Below are 17,684 nucleotides of genomic sequence, written 5' to 3' on the forward strand. Positions count from 1 at the left end.
CTGCGTGGGCCACAAGGGGCGCCCTCATGACCCAGGAGCAGCTGAGTATGAATCTCAGGATGAGGTGAGCATCCTGAGTGTAGACACCGAAAGCAGCCAAGAGCCCACTCCTGTATCCATCAACAGTGTGCTCCCTCGAGGTCGGGCAGTTACCAGGTAGGAGTTTCCTGCCCACCTCCTGGGGTCACCACCGCAGACCTTAAAAGAGGGCCAGCCAGGACCGGCCCGTGCAGGCATGACCCCTTCCCTCCACAGCAGCTCCTATCCAGCGTCACGTGCAAAGCACTGTGCCGGGGTCTGGGGCCCCACCTTCCCCCTCAGCTAAGAGCTGTTCTCTCTGTTGGGTCTCTGCTGACGCTGCCAGACTCGGGTCACCGCTCTATCCAGATTCCTGAGTCTGGGGACGTCGAATGGAAGTTCTTCCCGGGAAGGACTCCATGGTAGAGGATGGGGCGCATCTGGAAGTGCACGGGGTCAGCTAGAGAGCAGTGTGTGGGGAAAGGAGAGGAGAGCCCGGGGCAGGCAGGCCGACTATGCATGGGGCAGGGGCTGGGGGAGGCCAGGCCCAGGTGGGAGCGCGGCAGCGGGGAAGGTTAGCCGCAGAGGACGTGGCTGGTCAGGGTGCTGGCGGTGGTGCAACCCCTGTCGCATGCACGAGTGAAGTAGCAGATTCCCGAGGAAGAAACCGCCGACCCAGAGGTGCGGGTCAGGGCAAGAGCTGGCTCTCAGAACAGAGCTCACTGCATTTCAGTGGGAGAAGCGGGCTCTCAGCAGAAGGGTGCACAGTGCCTTCCTTCAAAGCCCAAGTCAGCAGCTCTAACGCGGAGTGACAGGTTTGACGTACTAGAATTCAGTTTCCACGAGGCACTTTGGAAGCACATAATCCCTGTAGCTCATTTCCCCTGCTTTCAACCAACTGTTCGGCTCAAAAATCAGAATCCGGGATATAATCCAACTTGATGCTCATGTTCTGCTCAAGGCTTTGAAATCCCTTTGAGGTTCTGTTTTGTTTTTTTTTAACCACGTGCAATTTTGTGTACGAACAAAGACTGAGAAGTTGCTGGAAGTCTTCTGGGAAGTTAGGGGAATGTCCGCTTTTCGAACATTTTGAGGGAAGGTCTGCTGAAAGGACGAACAGCCGTGTTGGTGACTACAGGGTTTCCTAGGCGTCCTGTGATTTTGCGGAAAGAGGGTGTTAATCTGGAGGCCTGGGCGTGGCAACCAGAGTGGACAGTAGGGTGTGCTTTATGCGTGTCTGAGACGCACCCTCCTCAGGAGCGAATGCCTCACACCAGTTAATCACCTCAGGACCCTATACGTTGCAACTTGTGAAAGCAGGGGAGAAAAACAACTTTTCTTTGGTTTTGCCTTCAAAACCAAACTACAATGTCACTGTGGCTGACCTGAGTTTGAAGCTGCAACCGGAAGTTGTGACCGGATTCCTAGAAAGCGTCTGTCTGCTTCCTGTGCCGGTGGGAACAGCTCACCGTCCTGATGAGGGGGTGTGGGCGCTGCCCAGTCGGCCAGCGGAGTCCAGCCGGAGCGTGAGGGAGCGTCTCTCGGCCTCCGCCCGCCTGCCGCCCGCGCTGTCTCCTCAGAGTGTCCTCCACCCTCAGCCCCAGGGGTGGCCGTGGGGAAGGGGTCCTGCTTCTCATATGCCGGGTCCCTGGGCTCCTCCTCCTCGGACCTTTTCCAGCCCCGCTCATCCGGGTCACTTTTGTCCTTACTGCCTGGAGGCGGCTTTTGATGAGGAGGGCTTGAAACTTGTTTTCAGGGGAAGCCTGGAATCCAGCAGCAACTTGCCGCCAGGCCCAGGACAACACCCTCCCGGGCCAGCTGGTGGTGATGGAGCCTCTGGCTCTTCGCCGGCGGGGGGGGGGGGGGGCACGTGCGGGGCGAGTCTGAACCCTGTGGCCAGAGCCCTGTGAGGCCGGCGGGGGCTGTGCTGGGGCACCTTTCACAGCAAGGGACTCAGGGAACTCTGATAGCGCCTTGTCATTCCCGGACCGGTATTGAGAGCCGAGGTACGGATTCCAGGGCAGGATCGTGGGCACACACCCGGGCAGGTGCACGGTGAGGCCCTGTGCCCAGGGTGGGGCTGGTACGGAGGGATCAGTATCACCATCTCCGCTCCCGCAGGATGTCCCTGTGGTGCGCCCAGCATGGCACTGGCCTTGTGAGAGGTTACTTGAGTCCTAGGAAGAACGCTGCACACGCAGCCGCCTCGCCGTGCTGTGTCACATGCATGATGCGTGTGGGACCTGGAGCACAGCGGGGCTGCGTGACCAGGAAGATGCTGACGCAAGTCTGCAACGTCTGCGGGCATTTCCTGAAGTCAGGACTGTGGCGGTTCTGCTGCTTCGGCACCCGATAAAAACTTGCAACTTAAGTGTCTGGTCTCAAACAGAGATGGCTGAGCCCTCCCTGCCGATGCACAGGCTTAGCGTCCGCTTGTTCTGCTGTGCGTGAGACCCAGGCAGGGCCCACCTGTAGGCCTAGAGCTCTTCAGCTGTCGACCAGAACCGCTTACCTTTTATCTTTGTAAACACACCCCTTCCCGACGTTTCTGTTTGTTCAGACTTCCCTTAAGTCCTGTGCCACTTGGGTCCCACAGCGGGACAATGAGCCCCAAGCAAGATGGCCCCCTCCACCCACAGTTCTCCCAAAGCAGAACCTGGAGAAACTTCTGCTGCGTCTGTAACTTTTTATCAGAAGCAAATCTTGTAAGGAACTTCAGGAAATCAACTTCTCTTCCGTTGTCTGGATGCTGGCATTTGGACTGCCCTGAGGCCTGGAGGCTTCCCGTTGTGGCAGGTGTCGGCCTCCCAGCCCCCTGGCTTTGGCTCAACAACAGCAGGGTTTGTACTCCGAGTGAGAGGCATGAACATAAGCTCGAGTTTGAGGGTTATGCTTCCATTCTCAATTTCATTTCTGAGTTATATACAGAGGTAGTTAAATTTTCTCACAGAAACTACCTCAAGAAACTATACTTCAGCTTTTTTTTAATTATTAAAGTTCAAATACCATAAGAAGCTTTCCATTTCAAAAAGTAACTAATGATTTCTTCTTCTCTTGGTAGAAGAAAATGCTAACAATTGCTGATTCCTACCCCATCCACAGCACAACTTCTGCAAACTGATACCGACAATTGTCCTAAGGCACTAATTGTGTTCTCACTTCTTGGCAATAGCAACAAATCCTAATAGTAAAAATTCACTCAAGGAGTTATATATGAGAAATATAAAACACTTTGCAAAACTGTTTGTAGTTTTAATTCCTTATAACTGAAAATTGTAGCTAAACTGCGTGAGAGAAATAGAATATGACCATGAAATAAAAAAGCAAGAATATTTTTCTATGGGTTTTTCTATGGCTTATTCACTCAACAAATATTTATGGAATGTCATCCACAAGAAGTCACATAAAAATGTAAATATATAAGATGAATCTGATACAAATAAAAAATATCAGTAAGTTCTGAGGCCTATCCAGTCAAAATAGCGGATCAAAATTGGAGATTACAAAAAGTGTAAACTCTGTTTATCACTATGAGAAACTATTAAAAAGTAAAGCTTTGGGGAATATGAGTGAAGGAGCACTATGTACATAAAAGAATTTCATTGCTGAACAATCTGGCCTCAATACAATCTAGCAAACAGAAACGGAAAAGGTTTGTTTAAAGTCATAAACACATCAAAAAAAAAAAAAAAACAAGTAAGGTTGGAACAATTGGACATCTCTATGCAAAAGAGACAAAAATCCTCAACACATACCTCATACAATATAAAAAATTACACGTGGCTCATAGATCTTCATGTACAATCTAAGACTACAAAAGCATCAGAAGGAAACAGGAGAAAATCTTCGTGTCCTTGGTCAGGTAAAGATTTCTTAGCTACGACAACACCATGATCCTAAAAGAAAAACAGGATAAGTTGGACTTCATCAAAATGGAAAACTTTTCCTCAGAAGTCACCATTACTAAAATGAAAATGCAAGCCGCAAGCCAGGAGAAAATGCAAAACAGATCTGATAAAGTTCTGATCTGTGTATATCTGGAATATACAAAATCTCCAAACCCAGTAATAAGACAAACAACCCAATGAAATAAAGGCAAAGATTTGAACACACTTCACCAAAGAAGACATATGAATGGGAAATAAGCACATACAAATGTGTTTAACATCAGCAGTCATTGGAGAAATGCAACTTAAAACCAGAATGAGGTAACACACACACACACACACACACACACACACACACACACACACACAACAAAACTTGGCAATAGCAAGGGCTTGGCGTTGCTCATGGAAATGCAAAATGGCACAGGCACTCTGGTTTCTTCAGAAGTTAGACATGCATTTATCATATGACCCAACAATCCTACTGCTAGATATTTACCAAGAGGAATGAAAACTCACGTTCACATGGAGTTTATAGTAGCTTTATTTATGATTGCCACAAACTGGAAATAACCCACATGTCCTCCAGCTGGTGAATGGGTGAATGCATGCTATGGAATACTACTACGCGGTAGAAAGAAATGAACTACTGACATCTACAGCATGGATGCATCTCAGATGCATTGTGGTAAGTGAAAGAAGTCAATACTATCTGAATCTACGTATTTGATATCCTAAAAAGACAAACTTACTGAGATAGAAAACAGATCAGTAGCTGCCAGAGGTTGGTGGGCTCAACAAAGGAGATAAGGTAATTTGGGGGATGCTAAACTGTTGTGTATCTTGACTGTGGTGGTAATTACGTGACTATAAGTTATATCGAAATTCAGAGAACTCTACATTAAAAGGGTGAATTTTATTATATGTAAATTATAACCAATAAACTTGATTACATTAAAAATTCATAAGAGCAAGTAACTTACATTTAAGGCACAATTACATATTATGCATTCTAAGTACCAAGGAAGAAATAGTACCCACCTAACCTAGACAACTCTATAAACTCAATGAAGTAAAAAATTACAAAGCTAATCAGTATTTCTTTCTTATTTCAGAACACAGCTCCTCCCATAATTCATAGTATTGTGTTCTTGATGAATAAAGAATCAGCATTTAGGCCTGACAAGGATGGAATAATTCAGGTAATAGTTTCAGACCCTCAGCATTAGATATGACTCTGAGTGATGCATACAAGTAAATATTACAGTACCTACATGAGATAAAACAAATGGGAAGCTTCATGTAAGTTGTGACTGCATCCATATAAGAGCCTGAAACCCCATCTGTGATTCCCTAATTATTTGCAGGAGCCGTACAGAGCAAAATATCAGAAAACTTGTGAAAATCTAATTTTTCTTATCCACCTCATTTGTTTTCCCTCCTCTTTCTTCTTGCTTCTTTCTCTTTTATCTAAAAACTCTTTATTATGCCTTGAAGGGTTTTTTGCTAGGTATGGGATTCTGGCCTGACAGTAGTTTTTTGTTTGTTTTTCCAGCACTTTACAGGTGTCGTTCTGTTGTCTTCCGGCATCCATAGTTTCTGATGAAAAGTTTGTTGGAATTCAAATAATTGTTCATCTATAGAGTATGTGTCATTTTCCTTTGGTTACTTCCAAGATTTTCTCTTTCTTTTCAGCAAATTGACTATAGTGTGATTAGGCATGGTTTTCTTCATATTTACCCTGTTAGGTTGGGTAAACTTGAAGTTTTAAATTTATGTCTATCACCAAATTTAGGAAGTTTTCATTCATTATTTCTTGAAATGTCTTTTCTGCCTCGTTCTCTCCTCTTGCTCTAGGATTTCAATTACACATACTGATATTGCCCCATAGGTTTTTGAGAATCTTTTTTTTCCCCCAATTTTTTTCTCTCTCTTCTTCAGATCAGATTGTTTCTGTTGATCTGTCTTCAAGGTCACTAACTCCATACTCTATTCACCTCCATTCAGCTGTTAAGCCCATCCAATGAATTTTTAGTTCAGATATTGTATTTTTCAGCTATAAAATTTCTGGTAGGTTTTAAAATACATTTGCTCTGTCTCTGCTAAGATTTCCTATCGTCTCATTAATTGCAAGCATTTTTCCTTTATACCATTGAGCATAGTCATAATTGCTGCTTTAAAGTCCTTCTTTAATAATTCTAACATCCAGGTCTTTTCTGAGTTGACCTCTATTGATTGTAATTGCCCTTGAGAACAAGTCACATTTTTTCTGCTTCTTCATACGTCCAGTAATTTTGCGTTGTATTCTGGACATGTGAATGTTCTATTGAGTATTGTTCAATATACTGACTCTGGATTCTATTACAAACCTTTAGTATGCTGTTAACTTGGTTGCACTTGAACTGAAAACTGCCCCCTGTGTAGGTGCAGCTCATTTCTTTTTGCCTTCAGCTGCCCAGAGTCTTTCCCATGCATACTTGGTTCAGGGTCAGCCAGAGTCCTGGGTAGGGTTTACATATGACTGGAGCTCCCTTTCCCTGGCTTTCCACCTTGTGGGACTCAATGTCCACATTCCTCCCTAGCTCTATTTTCTGGATCTTCAGGCCAGAAAGATGCCTGTTTTCTATCAGAGCCTTAGTCAATCCAGTCTCAATGTGTTGGCATCCCACCTTCAGGCCACAGCCATGCAAACAGGGAGCTCACCCCACACTGATCCCTTCATCCACGTTTCAGTTGCCTTGCTCACTAAGTCTGGCTTTGTTCACCCTCCAGAGCTTTCCAGTGGTTCTTATACTTTGTCTAGAGTCATCTGGGAAGGGCCAACTCTGCCCTCTCAGAGTGACGCATCTCTGATTCCTCACTATCTCTTCCTCCTCTTGCCCATTCCCATCTCCCCTGTTATCTTGCCCTCTCTTTCTTTTCGATTTTTCCATTTTTTGGTCTTAGTTGGAAGCTTTCTATCACTCTCTCTGCTGCCTTTTCCTTTCATTCTCCACACCTTCATTCCTATGCCCAACCACATGCAGCCCATTAATGCCACCAGCACTGGATCCTAAACCTGCCTCTCAGCCCTCTTGGTGGTAGTTCTCCCAGGAGTGAGCCATCGCAGTGGTCTTTCCGATGGATGCCTCTGTGGCCATAACCAATAAACACTTCTCCTTGGCAGTGTGAGGTGGTGGGCTCCCTGAAGGCCTTGCACAAACTTGTTGACAGCTCCCAGCTGACCGCAGACCTCGATGGCTCTTTCCCCTACAGCCACAGTGACTGGATCTGCTTCCGTAGGGTAAGGTGCAACTTACAGCCACCGTACCTGCCAGTGTCCTAGGACTTCTCCTCATGCAGATATTTTTACTCACACCTGAAGCAGGTGTCCCCACCCTGAGTGTCACGCCTGTCACAGCTGCCATTCACAGGCTGTTGGACAGCCACACTGTGGCAGGCTTGGGAGTGCCACTGAAGTCCAACCCTGGGTGGGGAGGGTGCTGCACCCCAGTGCATCTGTGGGCACTAACTGTATTATTGTCTCTTACCTCTACCGCCACGGTAGAAGCTGGAGCCCTTTACCACAAACTGTGAGGATGCCATTGTTTTCCTGCAAAATTCAGTCCGATCCCTAAACACCCACAGGACTCTAAGCACAGCACAGGTAGGTTCTCATGTATTTTGTTTTTTATTTTATTTTATTTTATTTTACTTTATTTTATTTTATTATTTTATTTTATTATTTTATTTTATTTCACAGGTAGGCAGGTAGGAACATAGAGGCTTAGCCAAATCCACCATTCTTAGCAGAGATTTTCAAACCCTTTTTGATTTGTAAATCCCTTTCACTTAGCAAAAGACTTCCAAAAAACCCACTTCCTCCCCACTGTGACCAAAAAAATCCCACCATGCCCAGAAGAGAAACAACACCACTATATTTGTTGGTGTGCCACCGAGACCTGAGTGACTGCTACTGGGACACAGAAGTGGACTGTCCAGAAGGACCTCAACAGCCCAGAGACCTGGGGCTGAGATGCCTTGGGGTTTCCAGGGTGTGTGGGTGAGGTCTGTGCATCGCTGTCCAAATGCCAGGCTCTCCTGCTGCCAAATTTCAAGCTTCCCTCCTTTCTCTTGCCCCAAGTTTCACCCATCCTTGGGTGAGAGCATCTGGGACTCCGTTGCCTTCCTGCTGGGGCCGATGTCAAGTGTGGGCACGGCCAGCCCACCCTGCTTTCGGCTTGACTGATAAACACGGGAGTGCGGGTCACACTCCAACGCTCCTCATGGAGGAGGCGGTTCTATGTATGCTTCTCCCACCCCGTGCAGGAGGTCACAGACCTAATCAGCCAGCACAAGGAGACAATGAAATGTGTGCTGGAAGACGCACTGCTGGTCGCCCTCCGCTTGGAGGGTGGCACTGTGCTGGCGCGGCTGAGGAGGGAGCAGCACGGTGCCGGCCAAGACTGCCGGTGAGTGTCTTGCTGGGGCAGCGCGTCCCAGGGGTGACGCCTGTCTCTGTCACACGCAGCGTCTCCCAGCTGTTCAAACTTCCTTCCTTCTGGCAGGCACTCTTTGGACGGGAGCCTGTCTACACTTGTATCCTCTAAGGAAAAAGTAGCAGGTTCCTTGGAATGCTCAAGTGGAGGGCAAAACTCATCATAATGGGATTCGGGGATTCAGCAGTCAGAAGTCCTGACCGAATGCTTCTCTGACTCCGTCCTGGGGTGCCACTCGTTCGCTTTTCCCTACCCCTACCACCTCGGAGGCACCTGCACTCGTGGCTCCTGGGCTCGTTCCTGTTCCTGCTGTGGCTGTGGACCTCCTTGGGGCATTGTTTGTGTCAGATGCGAGGGATGCAAAGAGGGCGGTTGTGACTCTTTAACTTGGGGTATGTTTAGCATAGTAACAAGTTTCAAAACTGAAAATGCTGGATCCATTTTTCTTTTTTTTTTTTAAAGATTTCCTTTTTTTTAATGTTTATTTATTTTTGAGAGACAGAGACGGAACACAAGTGGAGGAGGGGCAGGGAGTGAGGAGGACACAGATTCTGAAGCAGGCTCCAGGCTCTGAGCTGTCAGCACAGCTGTAGGTTGTCACCAGCAGCACGTTCGCTGGGTGATTGCCTGTGAACAACCAGTGGTCACGGGTTGCTCTCTGACACTCTTCCAGGGATGCCATCGAGGTTGCCTCCAGGCTGTACGATCGAGTAGACGAAGAGGTCCACAAGGTGGTCCTTGCCTCCAACAGGTGTCTGCAGGAGCTGGAGAGGCTGCGGGAAGCGAGGGTGCTCCAGGAGGGACAAGGGCAGGTAAGTGCTTTCAGTCAGAGGAACCAAAAGAGAAAAACGTTTTGAAACCCTGCACCTGAAATAACCGATGTTAGCGTGCAGTGTGTTATAATCCGGACTTTTCTCCGTGTACATATGCATGTAAAAGCTTTTCAGAAGCCTGCACACATTCTTGCTTAAATCCTTGTGCTTTTGTCAGCCACTCTTTCCATGTAAGTGAATGTGACACAGGAGCCCACGCACAGCCAGCGGTCAGTGTAAGGCAAGGCCAAGAATGGCTGGAGGCCCATGTGTCCCTTTGGGGCAGTTAGGGTTGGGGGGATGGCCACTGGCAGGGCATCCCCAGGCTCAACCCCCAGCAAGCACAGTGGCATGTGGAGGCCTCCCGTGGCTCCGGCTCTCCTCATATACGTCAGGGACTGCATTTTCGCACTTCGTGATCGTTTGCTGTGGACAGGTTCCTCGGCTTGAGACGGCTGGGTCAGGGCCCACAGTGTCTGAGGTTTGTACACATTTGCCAAATGGTCCTGCAAACAGCCTGCCCAATTTAGATTCTCAGCAGCAGCCTGGAGCACCCCTTCCTCACTGAAGTGAAAAGAAGTACCTCCTCCTTGTTTGCATTTGGGTTTCTTATGCTAGAGGTGAACTCTTTCTTCATCTGTTTATTGTTATTTTTACTTATTCTCTAACAAATGGCTTTTCCCTGCACTGGCCAATTCCTGCAGGTCAGAAGTTTTACTACTAGGCATATTACTCACACTGAGCCTCCGATTATGTGGCAAATGTGTTCCCCAGCTCGTCCTTGTCCCTCAACTTTGCTTGTGATTGAAATAGCTTTTGCTACCTTAAGGTCACAGAATGACTAATATAGTCCATCATAAGACTTTCATGGTTTGAATTTTCCCAATTACATCTTCCATCCAACCAGAATATTTTTCATGAGGTTGGAGGTGGGATCCCGTCCCTGAGGGGCCTCTGCTCCATTGATCATTTCCCACTCTTCTGCCCAGGGGCTCTCATGCTGCTTGTGTTTGTAAAAACCCAGATTGGACATTTCTCTATATGACTCTGTCCACAAAGAGTGTGTGCTGATCTCTCTTCTCTGCATGTGCATCAGTGTCACTAAGTACGGTTATGTGGCCTTGGATCCAGCCCGTCACCACGTTGGTGAAAACCTCTTCTTGGGCCCCTAACAACCAGGTGTCCTTGGCATTGCTATCTAACGAGAACATGCATGAAAATAAAGTCTTAACCCCCGACGTGTTCACTGTTCATGAGTGATCTTGCCACGGGATGCTGTGTGGTGCAGGCAGGGCCACCATCAGCCCCTCCGGCTCCCACAGGCAGCCCCTCAGGGTCCTACTGCCACCAGCCTGAAGAGGATTCTAGGGTATGGTTAGCATAGTAACAAGTTTCAAAACCGAAAGTTCTGGATTCATTTTTCTTTCTTTCTTTTTTTTAAAGAAGATTTCTTTTTCTTTCTTTTTTTTTTTTTTTTTTTTTTCATAGTAACAAGTTTAAAAATGGAAAGTTCTGGATCCTTTTATCTTTCTTTCTCTTTTAAAAAAGATTTCTGTTTTTTGCATAGTAACAAGTTTAAAACCAGAACGTTCTGGATCCTTTTTTCTTTTTTTTTAAAGAAGATTTTTTTTTTTTTGCATAGTAACAAGTTTAAAAACGGAAAGTTCTGGATCCTTTTTTTCTTTCTTTCTTTTTAAAGAAGATTTCTTTTTTTTGCATAGTAACAAGTTTAAAAATGGAAAGTTCTGGATCCTTTTTTTTTTTTTTTTTAAAAGAAGATTTCCTTTTTCTTTTTTTAATGTTTATTTTTGAGAGAGAAAGAGAGACAGAGTATGAGCAGGGGAGGGGCAGAGAGAGAGGGAGGGAAACATAGAATCGGAAGCAGGCTCCAGGCTCTGAGCTGTCAGCACAGACCATGAGATCATGACCTGCGCCTGAGACGGCGCTTAACTGACTGAGCCACCCAGGCACCCCTGGATCTATTTTTCAGTGGATCTTAATTTCCATTTATAAACCATGAAAAAGTTACAAATCTGAGCCATGGAGACTTGTGGTCAACCCTCTTCAACCAGAGCATGTCGATTCCCATCCACAGACTGAAGGGAGTGTGTGTGTAAAAGCAGGGGCCACGGATCTTGTGGCGTGGCCTCCGTTGCTATGCAGCTGCTTCTGATTTATTCAAGGTGCACCGCTTGTGTGCATCAGGATGGGGTGTGCGGGCTGTCGGAACCAGGTGAGCCAGTGCCTGAGTGGCATCTGCTGCTTCCTGTGTCCCCACGATCACAGAGCTGGACTCCTTCACATGGTTAAAAATAAAGCCTTGTTTTTCCTACATAGATCAAATTGTGGTTTGAAAAAGGAGAGAAATTCCTGGCCTCGTGGAGCTGCTCTGTCTTGAGAACACGCAGCAGCGGTGGGGGTACTAGACCTTCCACAACAGGCTGATGGCATGCACACAACAGAGGACACACACGCAAGAGCAGAGTAAGCACCAGGCTCATGCTGGTAGTTTGCTCCTTGGACGACTGCAGTATTGTCAGAAATATTGCAGCTGGTAGAGAACAGCTCCCAAGGCACAGGGAAAGCCACCCTGGACTTGAGAAGGTGGCTGCGCACCGTGTCCAGCTGGGCTGAGCAGAGGGAGGGGGAGCTGGCCGGGGGGCCCACCTCTCTGACTCCTGTGAGGCTGTGAGAGACCCAGCGGAATCACCTCCAGGGAATCTGCATGTGCTGTGGACATTAAGTGAGCACCGTCCCCTGCAGGCCTGAGTGGGTCAAGCTCTGAGACAGCTGGCCAGCATGCCCCAGCACTGCACCCCAGGCTCTCAACCACCATGTGAGGAGTTTATTTATTGTACCAGGCAGAGAGGCAGAACGAACATGTGAACTTTTCTCCGCTTACCGGCTCAGCTATAAAAGTCCACTTATTGCCAGAGACCCCCAAACAGTCGCTGCAACACAGCCCACGGCTGGAAATTCACCAGCACCCCAGAATTGTCTGGCTGTTAGGGCTGCCGGGGCCAGAGCCCTCAGGAGCACAGCTCCTTGAGTGGGATCCAAGTGGTCAGGGAAGGCCAGGGCAGGGGTAGGAACTCTGTCCCTCCCACTGCCACGGCCTCTCACACCCGTCAGAAGTGTGGAATCGCTGATTTCATGGTCTGTCCAGCCCTGGCATCCCGGGGCCCTGGGACAACCCCACCTGCTGCTCTTGGGGACTGTGGAGGATTCAGACCCCTTTGAGCTCATGCACAAAATCATCTTGCCTACTCTTGGGCTGAGTCTGGCCAGCAGCTGCCTCTGTGGGCAGAGGGGTCTTCCCCTTGTTCTGACCATCTGGCTCTCCCTGGTGCTATCTTGATATGGAGAACCTGGAGAGCAGAAGGAGCATGACCTGGGTTCACTTGAGCTGTTCATCGGCGACATGAGTTCGGGTGGGGCCGACAGTGCTCCACTGCCCTGACCAGCACCCTCTTTGCTGTGTAGGTGGATGGGTGGATGCCGCAGTGTCTGGAACACCTGGGTCCCGAGCCGGTCACTGAGTATCCGAAGAGCAGTCACCAGGAGGCCACAGAGCTGACTGCGTGGAGTCTCCCCGGGGCGAGCACGGTGGAGGCAGGCCTGGGCAGCTGGCGGGCACTGCCGCAATGGCACAGCTTGTGGCTGCAGAGCCAGCAGACTCGACTCTGCTTCCAAGGGGCCCTTTCTGGGGCTCCCCCCGACCCTGGGGCCCCACCTCTGAGCCCGAGCCCCCTGCAGTACGAGCTTCCCCGGGGGGCTGAGAGGAGGCACTGTGAGCCTTCTTGGATCCCCCACACTGATCCGGAGGGCCACACTGGGGAGCGTGCCCAGCTGCTGCCCGGCCTCCCTGAACGAGCCGCTCTCTGCAGGCAGGAGGGTGAGCACCCGGCCCCAGACAAGAGCCCTGCCTGCTCCTCCGAGCCCATCCACACACCCACAACCCACACCAAGAAATATCCCCTGAAGAAAATTATGAGGAAAACACAAAGCTTTGAGATTCCACAGCTTGACGGTGGCCCCCGGGACTCCCCCTGGCCAGGCCACACTGGGGTTTTCATCAGGGGCCTGGAGGTGACCAGCACTGTGGCCTCAGAGAAGCAGCCCCCACCGAGGCCACATGCCGAGAGCCCCCTGGGTACTCGGACCCGGAGTCTGTCCTCTCCCTCCAGGATCCACCCATCCGAGGAGGACAGGAGGAGGCAAGCAGGAAGGTGAGGTGAACGTCCTCCAGCCTTTGGGCCTCGCGGTCAGTGGGGTGCCAGAGAGCTGAAGCCGCTAAATGCACTTTCGCAAAATAGTAAATCCACAAACATCTCTCCAGGCATCTTGTCCTGTCCAGGCAGCACACTTGTGTTCGATTTTAGGCAAGATGTTTTTTACCTCCTGTGTTCAGGACGGTCATCGAAAACTGCTTCCTATTTCGTAGCCCACCCGCTCTCATCATTTGAGGCCAATTATAGAAAATCACAATAAGCAAATCACACCAACAATGTGAACAAATTACCTTAAGAATTACTTTGGAAAAAAAGAAAAGCCTTTCAGCGTTGAGGTGAGAAGTAGGTGTGTGCTTTTATCCATTGCCCAAATGGAGATGTCTGTATTAACTTGTTAAATGTTTAAGAAGATGTTTGTAAAAACATACTTGTTATTCACGGTAGGATTAAAAAGTGGGCAAGAACTGTGCCCCATGCTAAGGACAGGCAGTGAGTCTCACCGGGCACCGCGGCCTGCCCCTCGGGTTCTTAGTCCATTTTTATAGTGAGCAGGGTGGGCCACAGGCGGGCTCTCGTGGTCTTCCTTGCCCATTTGGTTGGCGGACGTGTTTCCTCCTCACGCAGAGAACACCTCTGACCCGAGACGATCACCGAACAGCCTCCGGAAACGCACGTCTATGTTTCAGACTCCAGGCGGTTACAGGGCGCGTAGTTCAGGGAGGAACCTTAGGCGGAACAGGAAGGTTCCATTGGGGAGCACATGAGGTGGGTCTCCCTGGGGGCTGGGATCCCTGGGAAGGCTCCAGGAAGAACCACTCTCCACCTCCCCGGAGCTCATCTGAAAGCTCTCGGAGGCACAGAACGCCGTCCGCTCGCTGAGAGCCCCCCTGGTCACCTGCAGTGGACGTCCTCGGTCTGGAGGGAACAGGTTTGGGTAGCCATCCTGCCTTTGCCCCTGGGGACGGGTACCCTCTTCCACCTCACATGATCCACGGACCCACCAACCCAAGGTTCGGTAGCAGATTCCACGGCACACCAGAGACGGAGCGCTTCCTCCTCAGGCAGGAGAGAACATTGTAACCCTATCTCCCATGAAAACCCTGGCCCTTCTGCCAGCTGTCCAGATACAGTTCCTGTCACTTGGTCCATTTCCCCACATCTCTCTAGCCATTATTTCCTAGAGAGTCGATTTCCAATTAACTTGTTCCAAACCCCCAGACCGTGCTAGTTTTGTTTCTGAGCATTTAAGGGTGCTTATACTGGGCAAATGTTGACAGGTGGTGTGCTGTGGGGACTGGGGCCTTGGGTTGACTGGGGGCACCTCCAGGCCACATGTCCCAGCAGTACCACGAGGTCTGCGTGCTCCCAAGCGGCCAGCACGTGCCGCCCCCGAGAAACAATAGGTGTCTGTCAATCTGTTATGTGAGTGTGATAAGGAACAGGCACGCCAGCTGCAAATGGGGTGCATTCGGCAGCATTTCTGACCACAGGCGTCTTTCCCATCATTGGTTGCTTTTCATTGTTTTCCATTTAAAAAAAGCAACAAGTAAATACAAGTAATGGCAAAAAAAGATCTACCAGCCCCCATTAGTATTATCGAGATTGCGTAATGTAGGGAGGTTGCTGGCAGAATGCTGTCAAACAGGGGTAAGACTTTTGTGCCTCATTACTAGCAGCGTGGGGCTCCCAGCTCACCAGCTCTTCTCGGTGCCTCCAGAAGTGCTGTGTGCAGCAGAGACGTGGCCTCTGCTTGGACCACACCAGCAGGAGCCCAGGGAACCCTCTGCATGGCAGGGAAGAGTCAGCCTCCCCACTGCTGCCCTCCTTTGCTCCGTCCTGGGCCCACCTGCTCCGCATCTTCTACTCCAGCAGCTTCTCTTCGGCCTCTGGGTCAGACGTCTCTACAGCATAAAGCTGAGTTTTCAGAAATCCCTTCTGGTAGGTTAGCAGTCCGTGTGCATCAGAAACCCTCTTCTCATGAATCCTCACCACAGCCTTCTATGCAGTGTTCAGATCTCCCTACTCCCAGAGCTCTCCACGCAGAGGGTGCCAGAATCAAGCCATCTGTGAATGAGAAACCTCACAACTCTGGGTTGGAGTTAGGGGGCCTGGGAATCTCTCCTTTTCACTTTCCGAAAGGATCTTTTGTCCCAAAAGGCCGTGATCAATAATACAGAAATGTTTCGTGCAACCGGTTTGTTTCTAATCACGTCCCTGCCCCGTTTTTCTCATCTCATTCATCACGTCAAAGGAGCAGCTCCAGGGAACAGAGCACACTTGACAGCATTCGTTGCTGAACAGAAAACTTAATCACAAAGGTTCTCCTGCCCACGAATAGTCATGTTTATTCCTCTGGGTTTGCAGAGCATTCTGTTTCTGTGTGAAGCAGCAACAGCGCGGACGAAGGGTCTCTCGAGGCCTGGCGTAAAGCTGTGACCCGTGCACAGCTGAGTGGCCACCTGCTTCTCTGTCTTCCAGCAGCCGACTGCAGCACATAATGGCCGAGATGGTTTCCACAGAGAGGGAGTATGTCAGGTCCTTAGGATATGTCATCGACAACTATTTTCCAGAAATGGAAAGGACAGACCTGCCTCAGGACCTTCGAGGGAAGCGCAGCATGATCTTTGGGAACCTGGAGAAGCTCTATGACTTCCACCGCCAGCATTTCCTCGCAGAGCTGGAGCGCTGCCAGCCCTGCCCCTTGGCAGCGGGCCGCGGGTTCCTGAGACACGTGAGTCCCTCCCTCCTGGGCGCTGACACCAGTGTGGTAGACCGAGGTGCCATCAGCCCAGGTCGCCCTTGGAGAGGCTGGGTCTCGTGACGCCCACGTTTCGGATCCTTTGGATCTGTCTGCAGACCAGACATAGGCAATGTGTCACTAATAGTATGTAAGACCTGCCAATAAACAGATGACCAAAATAGACAAGACGCTTGTGGGTCTGATCGTACTGGATATTTTGCTCCGTGTCCCCTGAAGGCACCCTTGGCTCCCCCAAACCGTATGACACTGGGGGCTTCACCTGCATCATCACCCCTAATTCTGTCGAAAGCCCCACTTCTCACTTAAGGTAATTGGCCAACAGCACCTCCCCCAATCAGCTTGCTTCCTGTACTTAGGAGCCCCCCTGGTCCCCCTGCAGGTGGAGCCCGGGCCAGCCCAGGGAGCTCCGAGCCAGTCCAGTCGGACTTTTGACAGAGGTTCATGGAGTGTGCACGTTAACTCGAGAAAGGCTGCTCTCTCCTTGATAAGTGTCTTCTCAGCAATGAATATGGGATGTCTCCCTATCTGCGTCTTTAATAAAATTCTTAATTCACTCTGAAAAGAAAATGCTTTCGCCAAATTACCAAGTAGTGTTCTGGGTACTGGGGACCTAGTGGCATCTGTGTTGTGGGCAGATGAGACACTGACCTCAGCGTTATTATGTAAATTACCACAACAGAAATGTCCAAGGATGAAAGAAATCCCATGTGGCATCTTGTTTTAAAATTTAAGCTCAAGTTAGTTAGCATACCTTGTAGTCTTGGCTTCAGGAATAAACCCTGCTTACCCGTCGCTTACATACACGACACCCCGTGCTCATCCCAATAAGCGCCCTCCTAGCCCATCCCCCACCTACCTACCTCCAAAATACCTCTCTGTATTTAAGAGCCTCTTATGGTTTGCCTCTGTCTCTTTTTATCTTATTTTTCCTTCTCTTCCCCTATGTTCATCCGGTGTGTTTCTTAAATTCCACATATGAGTGAAATCATATATCTGTCTTTCTGTGACTGACTTATTTCACTTAGCATAATACCATCTAGTTCCATCCACGTTGTTGCAAATGGCAAGGTTTCATTCTTTTTGATGGCTGAGTAGCATTCCATTGTGTATATATACCACGTCTTCTTTGTCCATTCATCAGTCAGGTGACATTTGGGCTCTTTCCATAACTTTGGCTACTGTTGATAATGGTGCTATAAACATTGGGGTGCATGTGCCCCTTCGCACCCGCACTCCCATTTCCTTTGGATAAACACCCAGTAGTGTAATTGCTGGGTCGTAGGATAGTTCTATTTTTAATTCAGCTATTTCTAAGAAGGTGCTTTTAGCCGTAAGGTGAACTCTGTTGTTTTATATGATCGACAATGGTGAGAATTTTACCGGTTGACACAACTTTGGTTCTTGACCATTAAATGAACAAAGGCTCTCCATGCCCCTTCCCAGGCCAGCCTCATGAGGACTCCCTCTCCCTCTTCCCCCAAACCCTATATGGTAAA

General features: G+C 49.1%; 1 protein-coding gene across 4 annotated transcripts in view; it reads left to right on the forward strand.

Moving 5' to 3' along the window:
* The window catches only part of PLEKHG4B (pleckstrin homology and RhoGEF domain containing G4B), an 81,194-nt gene that overhangs the window by 53,822 nt on the left and 9,688 nt on the right, over nt 1–17,684 (forward strand). For 3 of the 4 annotated variants that reach the window (XM_060634252.3, XM_060634254.3, XM_081795897.1), the window contains 7 exons: nt 5,021–5,107; nt 7,072–7,188; nt 7,453–7,551; nt 8,214–8,356; nt 9,057–9,195; nt 12,679–13,424; nt 15,906–16,158. In XM_060634252.3, the coding sequence (XP_060490235.3) occupies nt 5,021–5,107; nt 7,072–7,188; nt 7,453–7,551; nt 8,214–8,356; nt 9,057–9,195; nt 12,679–13,424; nt 15,906–16,158 (1,584 nt within the window). The remainder of the gene's footprint in view (nt 1–5,020; nt 5,108–7,071; nt 7,189–7,452; nt 7,552–8,213; nt 8,357–9,056; nt 9,196–12,678; nt 13,425–15,905; nt 16,159–17,684) is intronic. The other variant, XM_060634253.3, reaches the window with a different exon arrangement.

This window comes from Panthera onca, chromosome A1 (genome assembly GCF_046562875.1).
Source record: "Panthera onca isolate mPanOnc1 chromosome A1, mPanOnc1 haplotype 2, whole genome shotgun sequence".
NCBI lineage: Eukaryota > Metazoa > Chordata > Mammalia > Carnivora > Felidae > Panthera > Panthera onca.